General features: G+C 44.3%; 1 protein-coding gene across 7 annotated transcripts in view; it reads right to left on the bottom strand.

Moving 5' to 3' along the window:
* Window positions 1-17,295, bottom strand: part of NDEL1 (nudE neurodevelopment protein 1 like 1) — a 79,259-nt gene that overhangs the window by 30,830 nt on the left and 31,134 nt on the right. For 5 of the 7 annotated variants that reach the window (XM_077892692.1, XM_077892690.1, XM_077892693.1 and 2 more), the window contains 3 exons: window positions 15,719-15,892; window positions 12,044-12,135; window positions 8,303-8,454 (listed from right to left, as the gene is read on the bottom strand). In XM_077892692.1, coding sequence (XP_077748818.1) covers window positions 8,303-8,454; window positions 12,044-12,135; window positions 15,719-15,892 — 418 coding nt within the window. Of the gene's footprint in view, window positions 1-1,005; window positions 2,238-5,408; window positions 5,444-8,302; window positions 8,455-12,043; window positions 12,136-15,718; window positions 15,893-17,295 lie in introns of those variants that run through there. The other 2 variants (XM_077892689.1, XM_077892688.1) reach the window with 2 other exon arrangements.

Here is a 17,295-nt window from a genome sequence, read left to right on the forward strand (position 1 = left end):
AGTGGAATTTGATTTTTTTCCCTTGGATAAAGCAATCATTATTTTTTGAAATGAAAGTGTTTCTTAACTCCATCGTCCACTTACAGGAAGCAGTGGGGCTCTGAGTTCATTCAGACCTCTCTCAAGGGACTGCAGTCCAAGCACCTGCCAGGGAACCCATGACTGCCCAGGCCTCCTACCCACAATCATGACCTGGGCAGGATGGGGGCAGCAAATTTGATCCCCTCATTTCCCTCGGGGAAGACTTCGAGCTGACAGGAAACCCTAACATAACTCCTGTGGGCCCCGGCAGACAGAAGCACCACAGGATGACTCGGGACTCTAAATCCTAAGCTCACATGGCACAAACCCCACTCAGTCCACAGACACCAGCACTAAAAAGCTGTGTTCTGTTCTCAGAACTATATCCTATTAAGGAAATCCACGATGTTAATAGTCACTCAAGGTTAGTGCTCTCCCTTAAAACTGAAAAAGAGCTACCATATTCACCTTAGGTCTCATCTGGAACAGTCGTAGGAGCAGGTTTCAGAGATGCTCTAGGTCACAGGAAAATGACCGACAAGGATGCCTCCTCACCGGGCCTCCATTTTTAGGAAAGAGGAGAGGAGCCCAGACCCAGGTAACTCCCACTCCCAGAACACGGACACGTGTCATGAAAGGCAGTGCAGCAGGCCAACTGGCTCCTGAATCGACAACCTAGCACACAGCCTCCCTCAACGTCCCAGTCCCTCCTCCCAAACTGTCACGCAAGGCTGGGCCATTCTCAGGGCACTCTTGGAAATCACAGCTGCGAGCAGAAACCAGCACCAGGGGTCAGCATGAGAATGCTGGCTAGGAGCACCAGACACCTCGAGAAGCCGCTGGACTTTTCTTTGCCTCAGTCTGTGGCTGCTGTCCATCCACATGCCTGTGTCAGAGCAGAAGCAGCAGGTCTGAACCCGGCTTTGGAACTCCCGAGTCTTCTTACTCGGGCTGGCAGAAACCCAATAAAGCAACCCTCCATCCTTTGTTTTCTGTGAAATTTATTGTTTCCACATTAAAAGATTTTTTTGAGGGGAAGTATTTTCTTTTTTTCTCTTTTAACCACATGATGATCCTATACAGCTGCCCAGAGTAGGACACCATCAGTCATGAACATGCCATGTGAATTCTGAATAAATAAAAGCTACAAAGCCCAAGTTATATACAAATATCTTAGGCAATAATGTTTACAAACCTATGTACAATAAAACAAATGTAAACAGTAAATGCAGCATGAGAGTAATCGAAGGACACACAAAAACAACCACGTATGGCCGGTCTGCCTCCCAGGAGCCGGCGCCTGCCAGCCCCTGACTCAGGCCACTTGACCCTTCCTAACACAACTGGACAGGCCCTCCGAAGGCAAAACAAAACGCTCTGAAAGATGTCACTTAACTGAAGGACCAGAAAGCTGGCGAGGAGGTGGCCCCTGCACCCCATGTGGAGGCACGTGGAGGAGGAGGCCCAGCGCCGTGTGTGCCCTGGCCTCAGCGGCTCCTGCTACCTGGGGTCCAGATGGGCATCTCGCTGCTCTGGGAGGCAAGTCTATGGAATGATAACTGCTAAAGTAAAATCAGAAGGTGCAGAAAACGTTCCCTAATTCAGTGACCTTCCTGACCCTGTGCCAGCAACAGGCCAAACTGGGAAGAGTGGAGCTGGGGACACATGATCGTGAGCACTGGAGATGCCTGGGTGGGAGCTCGGGAAGAGGGCACATGTTGACCTGATCTGGGGGAGAACTTCTAGAAGATCTGCAATGTCTTAAACACAACTAAATCCTATCAGTACAGCAGGGTGGGAGCTATGAGGCAGGTGTGATGAATGGGTACTTCTGCATCCAGTGACCAAGGAATACACGTACGTATCACCTTGTGACCCACAAAAGTGCAATCATGTGAAACCAACGGCACCACGGCGAGAAGAGAAAAGAGCCAGCATTGATATCGCGCAGAGTCCTGGGGCTGGACAGGGCCCGGCAGCCGCCACTGCATGCAGCCTGCCCTCTGCCGGCCATGGGGAGGCAGACGCAGGGGCCTAGGCTGGGCCCAGGCACCGAGGGGTGAGGCGTGGGCATCCTGGGCTGTTGGAGGAGGGCAGGAGCCCCCACCTGGAGGCCGGGCACTCACACACTGAGAGGCAGCATACCCGGTGCTGACGACGGCCGTGAGGAGCCCAGACCAGGAGGAGGAGGTGCTGGGTCAAAGCCGTTTACTGCCCTGTGGGGGTGACCGGACCAGAGAGGGGAAGGGAAGAGAGAAAAAAGAGAGAGAGAGAGAGAGAAACGGTCATTTAATATCACTCGACTCACAACAAGAAACGCATTTGCTCTCTGTAACTACTCCTCTTCCTGGCCCATGGTAGAGTGGCTGCCTGGAAAGCATCATTTGGACAGAGACCTGAGAAATCTGAGGTCCAAGAGCAACATGATCACGTGCTCCCTTCTCGATGACTTCATCCTGCCAGCCACTGCCACACAGCCCTGACTTTGCCCTCCAGAGCTGGTCTAAATGTCTGCCAGTAGGGAACTAGCTAGATAAATGATACAATTAATGAGGAGTATTACGCAGCCATTAAAAACAAATTCGAGTTCTTTAACAGCATTGGAAAATACTCAGAATGCAATCAATGCTAGGTCAAAAAAAGCAGCAGGTCACCAAACTATATGGTTCAATGATGTGAAAGAAAAAAATTAAATGGTATACATTCTAGATTCTAAACTACAACCTCTTATATGGACATCACTCCTCTGTAGCTAAATCTACAAATGTAGGGGGCTACACGGACACACATATATGTACAGAAAATCATGTTACAGACAGAAAATTTAACAACAGTTACTTTTCTTCCATCTGGGGAGTGGGTAAATTTTGTTTACTATTTCCCACTTTATTGTTTTCCAAATCTACAATGTACATGAATATCTTAATAAAGAGGAGAAAAATAACTATGTTAAATTGTCTGGCAAACAACGCCAAATAGAGGGGTGAGTGCCCTGCCCCCCGCCCTTGGCCCCACCCCATCCTCCACCTACGCCACCAAGGGAAGCAGCGAGGGACTGAGTGCAGGTCTAGAACCTCTCTCAGGAAGCCACTTCAGCCCTTTCACACAAAAACCCTTCCCGGGAAGATTTGCCCCACTACCAATTTGGGAGGTGCAGCCAACTGTAGGGCTGCACGGCACCACACAAGCCATCGCTGTCCTCCCACCTGCTCCCCGGGAGGAGTCTAGGGACCTGAATACAGGCTCAGGAGAGAGGTTCTCTTAAAAAAAAAAAAAAAAAAAAGGCGGGGTGGGGGGGCAGACACATTTCCTGCAAAGATAACTGCTTCACAGACTGCAGAAGGAAGTGCAATCTCAGAGGAACAGACATGCAGAGAGACAGATGACCCCTGACTACTTTGAACAAAGAATGTAGATGTTGATTGGAAGGCAAGTCACCCCCCACCCAGGCCAAAAGCAACAGGAGGGGCTCCAAGGCCCATAACCTCTCCCTGCTGCACACCTGTCTCCCTCAGTGATGCACCCCTTCTTGGGCTGGGGGCCATACCCCACATGCCCCTGCAGCCTTCACAGGATAAGCCCCACCTGCCACTTGTCTGGCTGGTCCAAGAACCTCAGTGGGAACAAGGCAGGCCTCACACACAGCCTCAGATTTAAACACGGGAACATCATATTGCCGGCTCCTGAGAGCATGGCAGCCGGCAGGACAAGCCCCACCGGGCACCAAGAAGAACCTAGCACCTGCTCCACAGGGGCATGCAAAAAGCCCCACAAGAACAGCCCCACATGCAGTAGTTCTAGGGCTGGCATTCCCACATTTTCAAGCTAGATGGACCTTAAAAAATATCAAGTTCATCCCTATTGTTCTACCGCTAAAGAAACCAAAGCAAGCAGAGGTCCAGCCCGAGGTCACCCCCTGAACGCGTCAGTGGATGCCGGGGCCACATTCTCCTTTCCCCGGCTCCTCCTTGCCAGCAGACACCTGAGAGGCCTCAGCAAACAAGAACTCTCCTGCTCCCGACACAGCTCCACTCTAATGGGGAAAAAGCAGCAGAGCACACAAGCAAACAAAAGGAGAACAGGACACTCGAAAGGCAATTTCCCTTCTGTGGACAGAAGTGAGAATTCTTGATGTGAATGTCCAATGGAGCACAGAATAACCACCTGCCAGGGTCATGCACCTAGCACCCATCCCCTGAGTTGAGGAATGGGAAGTAAACGGCCAGAAGAAGAAGGTTGACCCTACGGGTGGGAGCAGCAGTCTGGTGAGGTCCCTTCCTCCAACTGCAAAGCTGTGCAATGGGGGAGGGGTTCCAAGAGGACCAAAGCCTCTACACTCACCACACTGGGTTTCGGGAAGCAGCAAAAGAGCCGCAGGGGAATGTCCCAGTGGACAACACAGGACTGAATGGAGAGTGAGCACGCAAGGATGGAGAAGCAGATCTGGGAATCAGCTATACAAAAAAGGTTCCAGAAGCTATGAAATGTCATGGTCATACCACCAAAATCTAGCTCAATCTAGCTCGAGAGTCTGAAAAATAGATAATCTAGCTAAGAACAGGATAGTGCTCTATTTACAGGGGCAGCTGTAAAACAGCAACAGTGCTCTGTTTACAGGGGCAGCTGTAAAACAGCAACAGAAGTGAGGAGTCAGACAGAGCCAGTCAGCAGGAGAACACATCTAACGTGACAGAGAGAGCACCAGGCCAAACCCATCCTAGCAGCAAGGGCAGGTGTACCCGAGAACGCAGCAAGGACAGGATGAAAGAAGGCCAGAGCGGACGTGGGAGTACCAGCAGACACACTCCTGATCCGCCACCCTAGCGAGACGGGAGAGTGGAGGCTCAGGCAAGCTCCAGCAGCTCCGTAGACTGAAATGTATGTTCCTGAAAAGGTAGACACGTCACCATCTATCATCTCTGTACAGGAGCGAGCAGAGGAGAGTTCCCAGGCAGCAAGGCTCCATGACCCACTGGTGCACCTGCTCTGAGAAAACAGAAGACTGGGCAACAGGAAGAACCCTGCTCTCCCCTGGAGTCAAGTCAAATGTGATCCCGGGTCCCGACAGTGGCACCTGACCCTCATGCCCAGACTCCTCGCAGCATCACTTCAGCTCCGACCCCGTGTCAGGAGCACCACCAGGTCTGCTAGTCACAACCACCCCAGGACCCCTACACCATGAATTCCTTCCGTTTTGCACAGCTGAACTGGTAATAATGGTGTACAGTCAGGTCAGACAGGAGCTTGAAAACTCACTCACGGGCTGTAAGTTGGTTAAAGCAGAGTCAGCCCCATGCAGTTAGTAAAACCAGTTTGTTAATACGTCTTACACCACACACCATCATTGAGAAAGAAGGAAAAAGAGCACAGCAAACAAATTCAGTTACCCATGAACAACGTGGGAAATATGACTTTTTCTTGCCTAATAAAAAAAAGGAAAAGACATTAAACAGTAATATAAGCACTATTTTCACAGCATGCCCTACAATCAGTCTATGCCCATGTACACACATCCCAAACAAAATCACACTGGCTTACAGAATCAGGGTAAGTGATACTTGCTGAATGAAAATGATGATGAAAAAATGTTTTTGAGAGAAGTCAAGTAACCGTACTACACATGAGGTTTAGAGAAGTGACACGAAGGGCTGTCAGTGGCTGGAGGACACAGAGCAATGCCGGGAAGGAGGTCCAGCGAGCCACATTCTAAAAACTGGCAGAAGAGATCACAGACTAGATAAAACCATTTCTAGGAAGCCCTCAAAGCACCAAAACTTAGATTATTTTCAAACCACATGTGCTGATATCTAATGAGGAGGTGTATCATCTGGCTTCACGTGGTCAAGCCTCACGGCATCACAGGACTTTGAGGGAGGGGCATGGCGGAGTGGACACATGCATGTCCACAAGCATGCACACGTACCTCCCCTGATGAACTCTCCCCACAGGTCTCTGGGAGTGCTACAGACACACTCTTTGGGAGTGAAAGGCAGGGCAAGAATGAGTTTTCTCTCATGATAAAAACTCAAAACTACACGCTTCTACACGCTTCTGTAAGAAATGGCATTTCTTCTTTTAACTGCCAGACTCAACAATGGAGCTGAGGACTGGGACATACCCCCACCCTTCCTGTCCCAGCTGGTACATACCATCCTGATTTTTACTATCTAGTCAACAGGTTTAAAGCCAGGCAGGCTAGAAGGAAGCCAGAATCAAAGCAAAGCAGCAAGAAGTATAAACACAGCCAAACCATGAGAGTTAGCTTCAGGAATATGGCAACTAGACACACATGATTCAAGAAGTAGGTTAATACATGAGTGGGGATGGACAATCCATTTAGCATATAAACTAAACACTTGAGAAGAGGCTGGCCCACAAAAGCCTATTTAATTCTTAACAAACAGTACAGTTAAAAATGTATACTATTTAAAGCAAAACTAGGTATCATCTCTGTTTCTCTTGGGAAGCACATCTCCAGGTTCAGTTCAGAAGATAAACCCTCCACATGCATCTAGGATGTTCCTCAGGGGCTGGGGGGCTCTGTGATAGAGCCCAAAGCTCCCAGTTCCAGCTTACTCTGAATCCTCCGCATCTACCTGAGACCCGGTCCGTCTCTGAGCCAGGGTCATGCACCAGGGCCCACATGGAGGAGCAGTGAGCCTGAACTGAGTTATCCCTCCCTCACTGAGACTGTTCTGAGTACTCCCTGTGTACAGAGGCATCGCCCCAACCTATGTGCTTCTGGTTTCTCTCTGTTCTTATGTCATAGGGCATCCGAGGCAAGAAACGGGATTCCAAATAAGGACTCATAACTGCTCTACTGGAGGTTAATTACACTTTGGAAAAATTACAAGTCAGACAAAATAATTAGGTACTGTTCTCAATGCTCATGAAGACTACCTCTAAACGTTTCCTGCATTATTCAGAGAAATGGCAACTTTAATGTGAAATATGTATTCCACTTACCATTATAGTATAAAAATGAGTCCTCAAGGTTGCCTGAAACTCCTAAACCTGAGGAAAATTAACTTTCTACTTACTCCCCCTAAGAAACCCCAATGGTTAGAGTGAAGTTCTGATTTATGTATTGCTATTTTAGAAGGTGCTCCTTAATGAAGTATGTACCCCTTATGGTAGACATCCCTTAAGGAAAAGAGAGGATCGGGATGCTCCACTCCACAAGGGTGACCAAAAAGGAGCTTTTCAGAGCAGATGGTGTGCCAAGTCAAGTCCTCCATCAATGTGCCACAATGATCAAGGAAAGCAGAAAGGACAAGCTCCTTTAAGAAACTGCGAACATCTCTAGACTTGTATTTATACTTTTTCATAGAACAAGAATAAACAAGCGCCCCAGCTCAAAACACAGACAGGAGCAAGGGACCATAGGGCCTCTTTACTGTTCCAATAACAGCTACCATTGGGAATCTGGTCAACACACCCAGACTGCAGGTTCTGGCTGGTTGTTAGTCAAATGAAGGCACATTCAATCAAAGTATAACCATGCAATTTTGGTTTCAGTTTTTTTTAAACTTGAGATAGATCAAAATGCACTGATAAGGAAAGATACTGGCACTATAAGTCATGATGGGGGTGTTGCAGAGCCATATTTATGGTATAATCCCATAAATTTTTAAAAGTGCAGAGCAAATGCATAAAAATATGATTTTACAGGCCTAAAAACAAGCATATAGATGCAAAAATGGTGTGAAAACAGAAAACATTTACTCTTCACTTATACACCTCCGTACCAACTGAAATGTTTTTGCATTAAGGATGCTTCAATCTTATGCCACTTTTTGTCAATCCCCCCACCACCACCTCCAAAAAAAATCTTCGAATCATACAAAACTTGCATCCTCTAAGATGTATTTGATCCAGTGCTTTCATACTTTTCTAAAATATTCCGACAAAACATTTCTTGCAAAGCATGCACATACACAATCACAGTGTTCTCTTCTACCATTACCAATCATTGGCCAAGACCCTTTAAGGGCCCTGGGAACAAGAACTATTAACACGGTTGTCTTTAACTCCCAGAGCCTAACACTGCTGCCCTGCAAGAGTCTGCTTCCCAAGACAGAAGTGTCAGAGTTCTCAGGGCAACAACTCCATGGGGACCAGAAGACAACAACAGATTTATGTCTCCTAAGACTTGAATGATACCTACTTCAGGTAGGTTTATCAAATTGAATTGACCTTTTCAGAGTCCAATAAGCTCACTTAATAATGTGCAACTTTACTACTCAAAAATAAATTATCGTTTAAAATGTCCAATACTTACCCTTTGTCAAAGAAAGACGTATGTCCTGATCGAGAGAACTTTGTGCCATTGCTATTCATCACCCCACAGTTCACATTCCCTGAAATATAGGATTTTCGTGATGCTTGGTCCTTTGCAAAATTCCTGCAAGCTGCTAATTTGGATTCTAAAGCCTACAGAAAGAAGGAGGAATGATATGGTTGTCAAAACAGTAGCTGTACATAAAAATCTGCATTTCAAACCATTTCTATTTCAAGACTAAAATTACTCTCTCTGTGTTGATAATGGTAGCCATTCAAGCCACAATCAATCACCTCTGATAGAAAAGAGGGAATGTTTATTGCTGACTCCGATCTCATGAGCTCAGAATAACGTACTAATTCCTCTCAGTATTACTGATGAATACAGATATAATCTTGACCTTACAACTTAGAAAAATGTGACACGAGTAGACAGATCCCAGGGCTCTTGACCTACACCCATGGTCCTTTCTAAGTTGGGATTGTTAGAGAGACACTAATTTCCTGTATTCATTCAAATACCTGCTGAGCATGATCATCTAGCAGGTACAAGCTGTGTCTGAGGCATCGGTAAGACAGACGTATAAAGGGAAGCACCAGGTCCAGCACTGGGGGAAAGAGTGGTCAAGAAATGCAGACTTAGGGCAGCCCAGGTGGCTCAGTGGTTTAGTGCTGCCTTCAGCTCAGGACATGATCCTGGAGACCTGGGATCAAGTCCCATGTCGGGTTCCCTGAATGGAGCCTACTTCTCCCTCGGCCTATGTCTCTACCTCTACCTCTCTCTCTACCTCTCTCTCTCTCTCTCTCATGTCTTTCATGAATAAATAAATAAAATCTTTAAAAAAAAAAAAGAAAGAAAGAAACGCAGACTTAGATTTCATACCAGGTAACAAAGTCAGGGCTATGAATGATAAGATCAGGAATTCAAGGACAGAACTCTGAATAAAATCAACCTGAAAGGGTGGGCAGATAAAGACCCAATGAGATGGCAGAGAGGAATGGGCAGGAAGCAGACCTGACACAGCAAAAGAGCAGCAAAGGAGAAAAAAACATTGGAAAAAAAAAAAAAGTCGGTATTGAATGTTCTAAGTAAAAGTAGGGCAGAACAGCATCCACCGGGCTTGGTAGTGCTGAGATCATCAATGAGCAGTTCTGGTGGAGTGAGCAGGGAACTGAGTCCAGACCAGGATGTCTGGGGAGCAGGTACAGTCAGACATGCTAACTATAAATGAAGACATGCTTTCGAAAAGCTTGGCTATGAGGGAAGAGAGAAAGAGGGTGACAGCTAAAGACAGATACAGGGTAAAAGAATAGCTGTTTTTACTTTTGTTTTTTAAGATTAAAAAATTGTATGATATGTAATACACAAATATTACATATGAAGTATGTGTATCATATATAATGTGTAATCCATACAGATTATGTATATAAATACTAAAATACAGTAAAAGGCTGAAAATACAGGAGACATCAACGAGAAGGCTGGAAGGGATGGGATCCAAGGCACAGAGGGACAAAATTAGCCACAGGCAGGAACAGGATCCTTTAACCACTGAGATAAAGAGGAAGAATGGCTATAAACAGAGGCAATAATAGGAGCGTAATAAAAGAAGTCAGAGAGGAGAACAAACAAGTGGGAATCAAATGGCCTAGAATTCTCAGTGTTAGAGGATGCAGGGGTGGGGATGGAGCCTCCAAGCTCAAGTCACGGGACAAAGGAGGCAAAGAAGTAGAAAGGGAAGCACTTCGAAGAGCAAGCAGGGGCTGGCTGATAACCACAGACCAGAAGTCCCAATGATATCCTGGAGGCGGAAGGTCAGCCCAAAGGACAAACCGAGGGAGGACTCCCAAGATCACCTTTCATGCACCATTTCTGAATAAATTACATAACTTAATCAGCAAAACAAACAAGGGACAGAGAAAGCTGCAGACATGAAGCCCAGGAACAGACAGAAGTAACTCAGGAAGAGAAATGAGGCAGCGTGCCAGCCCTGTGAGCCCCTCAGAGTGCTCAGCAGAGGGAGAGAAAGAAGCTGCAGACGTGAGATGGAGCCAAGAAAGGATAGGTTTCTTCTACCCACAAGAAAAAGAAGGTTAAGTGAGAAGATGTGGAAAAGGAAAGTGTACACGAGGCAGCTCTGATACAAATATAAAACCCTTGGTATGATTTTGAGTAAATGATAAAAAACGTAATACATGAAACATCTGTTGAGATGTTACAGATAAAACGACCCAAGAACCCAGCTCCACCTGATTTTGCAGTCTACAATCCATACATGGGCAGAACATTGTAGAAGCTGCTAATTTTCAATTTTCAGAACCAACCAATGCAGGGTTCAAGACAGGAGAGAGAGAAAGACACAAACATACAACAGGGAGATAAGATGCAATCTAATAAATTCAGAAACAGAGGTTTGAGCATGCCAAAGATTTTAAATTATCAAAAGAACAGAAAATTTAAAAGTGGGAGCGTGGGAGTTAAATTCTTCATCTTTTTGCTTAAAGTTGGTAAGTCAAGACACCAAAAAATAAACACATCATTTTGAGTTATGGAGCCAACTGTCACATCTCTTACAACAAATAGCATTAAAAAATGGTTATGTTACGAGGGAAAATTACTCTATACACTGTGTGAAATAATTTGTGTGTGTTGCTTTTTATAGCAACGTTGAACTGCAGATTCAGAATTAATCTAATGATCAGAAAATAATTCTGTAAGTCAGAAAAGGCAAGCACAGGGCCTTGTACCTCAGCCTCCCATTTCTTCATTATGTAAAGTATAATGCAATTTCTGCTTTTTTCAGCAGATGTCTCTCACAAACAAGTGAAGGGGCGGTGGATCGCGGGCAGTTTCAGGGGTAAATTACTGAAGGGAGAGGTAAAAGTTGCCCAGGGAAACAGGAAAGGGAACCCACGCAGGAGATGCTAACTTCACAGTGGCGTGAGTCCACAGTTATGTAATTGTTTCCTGCACTCCAGATTCAGGGAAGGAGAGCTCCAACTGCTGGACTGATCCAGACTGTAGGTCTCTTCCATGGCCAAAAAGACCATGAGTCAGCAGTGACAAAGGAAGCCATCTGTGGGATCACTGATGAGCAGGAAGGAACAAAAGTAAGAGATAGCTAAAAAACCCAGAGTCCAACTGTTGATGAAGTCAAAGAGTAGGTATTCTACAAAGCAAAAAACTGAATAAGCAGAAAAACAAGTTTAATATTTCCAAAGCCCAACTGTTCTGGAATCCAAGATTAGAGCCAAGGAGACAGCACAGAAGCTAAAGTGGCCAAGGAGCAAGAAGACGGACATAAGTAACTGAGAGCCCCAAGTCCTTTCCCGGAGCCAGTGCTGAAGTCCTACAAGGAGAAAGCTCCAGGGCGGCCCCAGGGAGGGCAGACTGCGGCAAGCACAGGATACAGGAATGGTCCAGAACACACAACAGGCCAGAGAGCAGTAATCTTAGGAAAAGACAGAGGAGTCGTGATGGAGAAACAGTCATGGGGAAACCGAAGAGTGCCCAAGGGGGATCTCAAGGGCAGTGCACAGGGCCTTTTGCAGAGGCACCAGCAAGCCCAAGCCCAGGCGCTGTTTACCGGGAGCAGCCTCAGTGGTCACTGGATGCTCCCGCCTCTCTGCCGATTTACAGCCTTCACCACAGGAAGGAACCCTTCTTTCTTCCCGCACTCCAAATTAAGAACTCCACACCTTGACAGCTTCAGTACTGAGGGCTAAATAATGGAATGCTTACCCCTACTTTCCGTAAGAGATCTCCCACGATGTTTAGCGCTGATATCCTAGCAGAAGGAGTTAGTGGACTGGCACCAAAACCATTTGGTATAGCTAGAGAGAAAGAAAAGGTGATTGATTACACTTGCAGGTCCCTTTTGTTGTTGGGTGTCACTGTGCAGCATATGCTCAATGACAAATCAATATAGTATGCCAAACTATGGGTGTAAGGTTTAAAGTGGAGACACCCTAAGTATGCTGAACGGTCTCCTTCAGCTGATTTTACATCATGAATAATGCTAAAAGAACACATATCCTTAAAACATCTAGACAAGTATTTCCAGAGAAGAGATTCCTAAAAATAGAACTGCTGGATCAGAGGATATGCTCATTTTCTTCACCTTAATAGATACTGCCAAAACACTCTCTGAAAAGGTTGTGCCAATGTCAGCAATCTCTATGGTTGTGCCCTCAGTAATATTAGACGTTACCTTTTTTTGGGGGGGGTCAATTTGATAGTCATTTTATTTTCTCTTTTGTTTCCTTAACTAATTATTTTAATATCTTATTCTAGAAATCATGTTTATCCTCTGCACTTTGTCTACCGGGTTGTCTTTCCTTTAATCAATTGGGCAAGGGCACTAAATGCTATATATATTCACCCTTTCTCTCATAGATCTTGTTTTTTTTTTTTTTTTTAAGATTTTATTTATTTATTCACGAGAGACAGAGAGAGAGGCAGAGACACAGGCAGAGGGAGAAGCAGGCTCCATGCGGGGAGCCTGATGTGGGACTTGATCCTGGGGACTCCAGGACCAAGCCCTGGGCCAAAGGTAGGCACTAAACTGCTGAGCCACCCAGGGATTCCCCAGATCTTGTATTTCTCAATGTGACATTTATCTTTCAAACTTTCTGTTTTGGTGAGGTAAGTTTTGGCTTCCTCACCTTGTTTTCCTAATTTTTTTTTTTTTTACATTTAGATCACTTAATTCATCAAATATCTAAATTTTTTTTTCATCCAAATGGATAGCCAATCATCCTAATACCATGTTGTGAAGACTCATCTGAAATGGCACTTTACATATACTGAATTCCCTATATATTTTAGTTCCACTGAATTATTAATCTATTTCACCAGAAACATGCTGCTTTCATTATTACAAAGTTAAAACATACTGTGGTACCTTGAAGGGGAAAGCCTCTTGTCTTCACCTTATTTCGAACTTTCTTGGCACAGTTATTCTTCAGAGTAACTTTAAAATCAACCTGCCAACTTAAACCCTGTGTTGATGTCATTAGGAATTTAAACAGCTGACTGATTTGGATACAATGGCTACTGTAAGAGGCTTCCCATTCAGAATCGGAGCCATTCAGGGTGACATTCCCATCTTCTTGCACGCCTCTCGGCAAAGGTTTTCAGTCATGCACATTTCTTCAATTTATTTTTGAAGTCATATACACGATGGTTAGTAGCTCTTGGGCTACACTGCAAGAGACAAGTCCATCTCTGCCATTCAGTAACTGTGTGAGCTTTAGTAAGTTGCCCATATGTAGAAGAGGGCTAATGACAGCACTTATAAAGTCATCATGAAGTTTCAGTTACTATGCTTTTTAAATACCTAGCACATAGTTAATACTCAATAAATGTTAGCTGTTATTCTTTCATCCATTTTCTACAGAGTGCTCTTCAGTATGTAAATGCTTTGTTGCTGCTGCTGTTCTGTCCTCAGCCTCCAGGAGATAATCTCACTGAAGATAGGGACTTCACCTTATTATTCACCAGTCGACCCCCACCACCTAGAAAAGTGCGTGGCACAGAACAGGCACTTGACAGGATATAAATAAACTGCTGTACTTTTCCCAGCAAGGATTTCCAGATCTCAGTTCTCCCTGTTCTCCACAAATTATGAAACCTGTGCTTTTATGGTAAGTTGTCTTAAATGCTTTTTGGAAACAGTCATTGTTATCGATGAAATGCAATTAAAGACAGACCACTTCATCGGGCTCAGCCTTTCCAATCTGCACTGATTCCTCTAACCTCCTGCTTCTCATTAGGTCTGTCCTGACTGATTTGTCATTCAACTGCTGTGATCCAGCGCACAGCAGCTTTTAGGTTAGTGAAAGTTCATGCCATCAGTTCCAGTCTAAAAATCTGTCTACTTGGACAAATTTCCTGCCTTGGAGTTGACATGTCTTAACCCTCTGCCAGAGCAAGCAAGCTCTGTGTCCCACTGACCTCGCCCGGCTCACCGCAGCCAAGTCCCTGAGTTAAAACTCTAATCAGCTATTAGAGGATGGGCACCTCCCTGGGTATTAACCTTGACTGAAGTTCCAGACTATTCAGAAGATTAGTACTCAACTAACAAATTTTCAGAACTGACCTGCAGAATTCTAGTTAGTACCTAAAAGCAAATCTTTGTTAATTCTCAAATGTTAGCAATTCTGAGATCCTCAAATGCCCAAGTAGCCCTTCTGAAAAGTGGACAGTGAGTTTCTGATGGCTGCTGTCATCTCTACCCTGCCTGCTCTCATCCTCAGCAGCACACTCAGCATGAGTACAAATAACACCACCTCTACAGTATTTTCACGCTAATAGCTAGATGAAAGTGGGATGAGTAGTTATCCATTCAAGGGCTTCTGGGCACCTGAAATGCAGCTAATACAACTGAGAAACTGAATTTTAAATTTTAACTAACATTAATAGAAATGTGAACAGTCACATGTGGCTAGTGGCTACTGGAATGGTCGGCACAGACACAGAGCACTTACTTCACTAACTGCCCAGAGAAAAATCCTTCTATCACGCTGGAAGATAAAATCCTTTACTTAAAAAAGAGGGGAAGAAAGAACTTATTTTGGGAAGAAAAAAAGTATGGAGGAATAGGAAATGCTGAAATAGCAATAAGCTCAAAAACAAAATAAATCTGAATTAAGAGCTTTGGGGTTCCATTGTAAGGTTCTGTGTATAGTGGCTGCTAAGTGTTTTCTCTGCTTATCTGGATTAAAAAAAAAAAAAAAAACACCTCTGCTGATGGAAAAAGGAACATTCTCCATGTATTAGTCATTGGTTACTCCAAACGTCACCTCTGAAAACGGCAGCCATGTAAAAGAACATGTATGCATGTAAGCATGTAAAAGAACAGCCGTGTCCACCTGAGCCAGTCTTACATGAGTCTGAATGGCAGCTCAACGAGTCTCTATACAGTCTGTGTAGGAAGGCTTCTAGTCCTTTACAATCGGTTCAGTGGCAAGAGAAATAAACCATATATAAAAATGATCCCCAAACGTGAAACAAGTAGGCGTGTGCAAAAACAAACAAGCACATATGGCAGGGAAATTTGGTGTCAAGAGTAGTTGGCTTTCAGGGGTAGGACTGAAGAATGGGCCCCTCTCTTTTCTTTCTCGATTTTTTGGCATAAGCGTATATTACTGCCATCATCAAAAGGTCGACTTTGCCTGAAAACCTTTCTTTTTAAAATCTCAATTGATTGAGCTGCTCCTGTTTTACATGTGGCCACCGTCACCCCGCTCCCCGTGTGGGAGCAACCGTGGAAACTTCTTCTGCCTCACAGAGCGCGTGACTTCCCCAACTTCTCCACTGAAACCATCACTTACACGTGCCTTGCCCTGCTTCCCCAGCAAACCCTCCTCAGTTGGATAATCTACCACAGGTTCAGAAAGAAAAGACACTGCAAACCTTTTGGTGAAGGAAAACTGTTCTCTGTGCCCTTGCCAACAGGAGTGGCTGGCAAAGAAAGTGACGCCTGGACAGCAGAGTCCATCTTTTCACAATCAAGAGTCGGAGAACTGGGGGCCGACTTTCTGGTTACTTCCTGTTGTCTTTCCCGAACTGCCAGTTCTTGTCTTAAATCTGCAAAATGGGGCACAGGTAATAGAACTCACCAGAGGAAGCAAATCACCCAAGCAAAGTCACCTCTAAAATGCCATAACTTCCACAATTACTATATCTCAAAAGAAGAGTTTCCTACATAACACTTTTTTTTTCTCAGGGTATAAAAATGACAACCCTACTGTCTAAATGATCTTTGAGAATAATTTTTAAATGCTAGAATTGATACAAATGCTATAACCTAAGAGAACAGTTAACTATGCTCATTATATAAAAATAGGGCAGAGTCCAAAGAACAACTCGCAGTGAGCCTATATGACACAAAAATAAATATTCTTTTCAACTCATTTGCTTTTATTTTGAAATGATGTACTTTGGCAATTACTGCAAAATCAATGAAGTACATTTTTGTAATTTTATATGGGTTAGTATTTTTTTATTAGTTGTCAAAATGCACTACTCTGTTTTAGAAAAGAAGTATTCAAAATAGTTGCAATTTTTTTCTTGCTTTCAAATACTGAATTTTTAAGCCAAAATTAACACTTTCTTTTCCAGTTATGCAACTGACCTACAGAACACACATTTAAAAAGGACACAAAGTTATCCCATTTCTGAGTATTATATCCAAATGTCTGCCCATGGATAATGGATAAAGAAAATGCAATACAAGCATTTAATATGATCTTATTCAGCCTTAAATAGGAAGGACATTCTGATACGTGCTACCACATGGATGAACCTCAAGGACATTACACTAAGTGAAAAAGGACAAAACCCCAGTGACAAAAGGACAAACACTGTATGACTCCAGTATATGAGGTCCCTAGAGTCATCAGATTCATAGACACAGAAAGGAGAATGGTGTTTCCAGGGGCTGGGAGGAAAGGGGGAGGGAAGTCAGAGTGCTGTACACATATTATGCATGTGGTGATTATATACTTTCCTTTAAAAGTCTCTTTCCCTCCCTCTCTTTTTAATACATGGTAGAATGCAGAATATCATAAAGACGAAAATAGCCTCTTCTTTATAATATGTGCACATATGCAGTGTTACTATGTGCATAACACAAAATTATTTACACAGAAGCAAAATATAAAACACCAAAACAAACCAAGCAGGACATGAACAGTGGGAACAGAATTAAGGTTTTGGAAAAAAGACCAGTGTCTGAATTCCCACTGAAAAGCTCTTAAGGCTTTGGACAAAACTCAAACTCTCCATGCCTTGGTTTTCTGACCCATAAAATGGGGATACTACCTACCTCTCAGAGTTGGCTCATAGGTGTTAAGAGACTAAAAACACTTAGTGTAGTGCCTGACAAAAGTATACAAATGTGCACAACTTTCAGAGCAGATCCCAAACCTAACTTAGAACTCGGACTTAGAGACATTAAGGTAAAGGATAAACTTTAAGTTGTCAGTTTT

The sequence above is a fragment of the Canis aureus genome, chromosome 3 (genome assembly GCF_053574225.1).
Source record: "Canis aureus isolate CA01 chromosome 3, VMU_Caureus_v.1.0, whole genome shotgun sequence".
Lineage (NCBI taxonomy): Eukaryota > Metazoa > Chordata > Mammalia > Carnivora > Canidae > Canis > Canis aureus.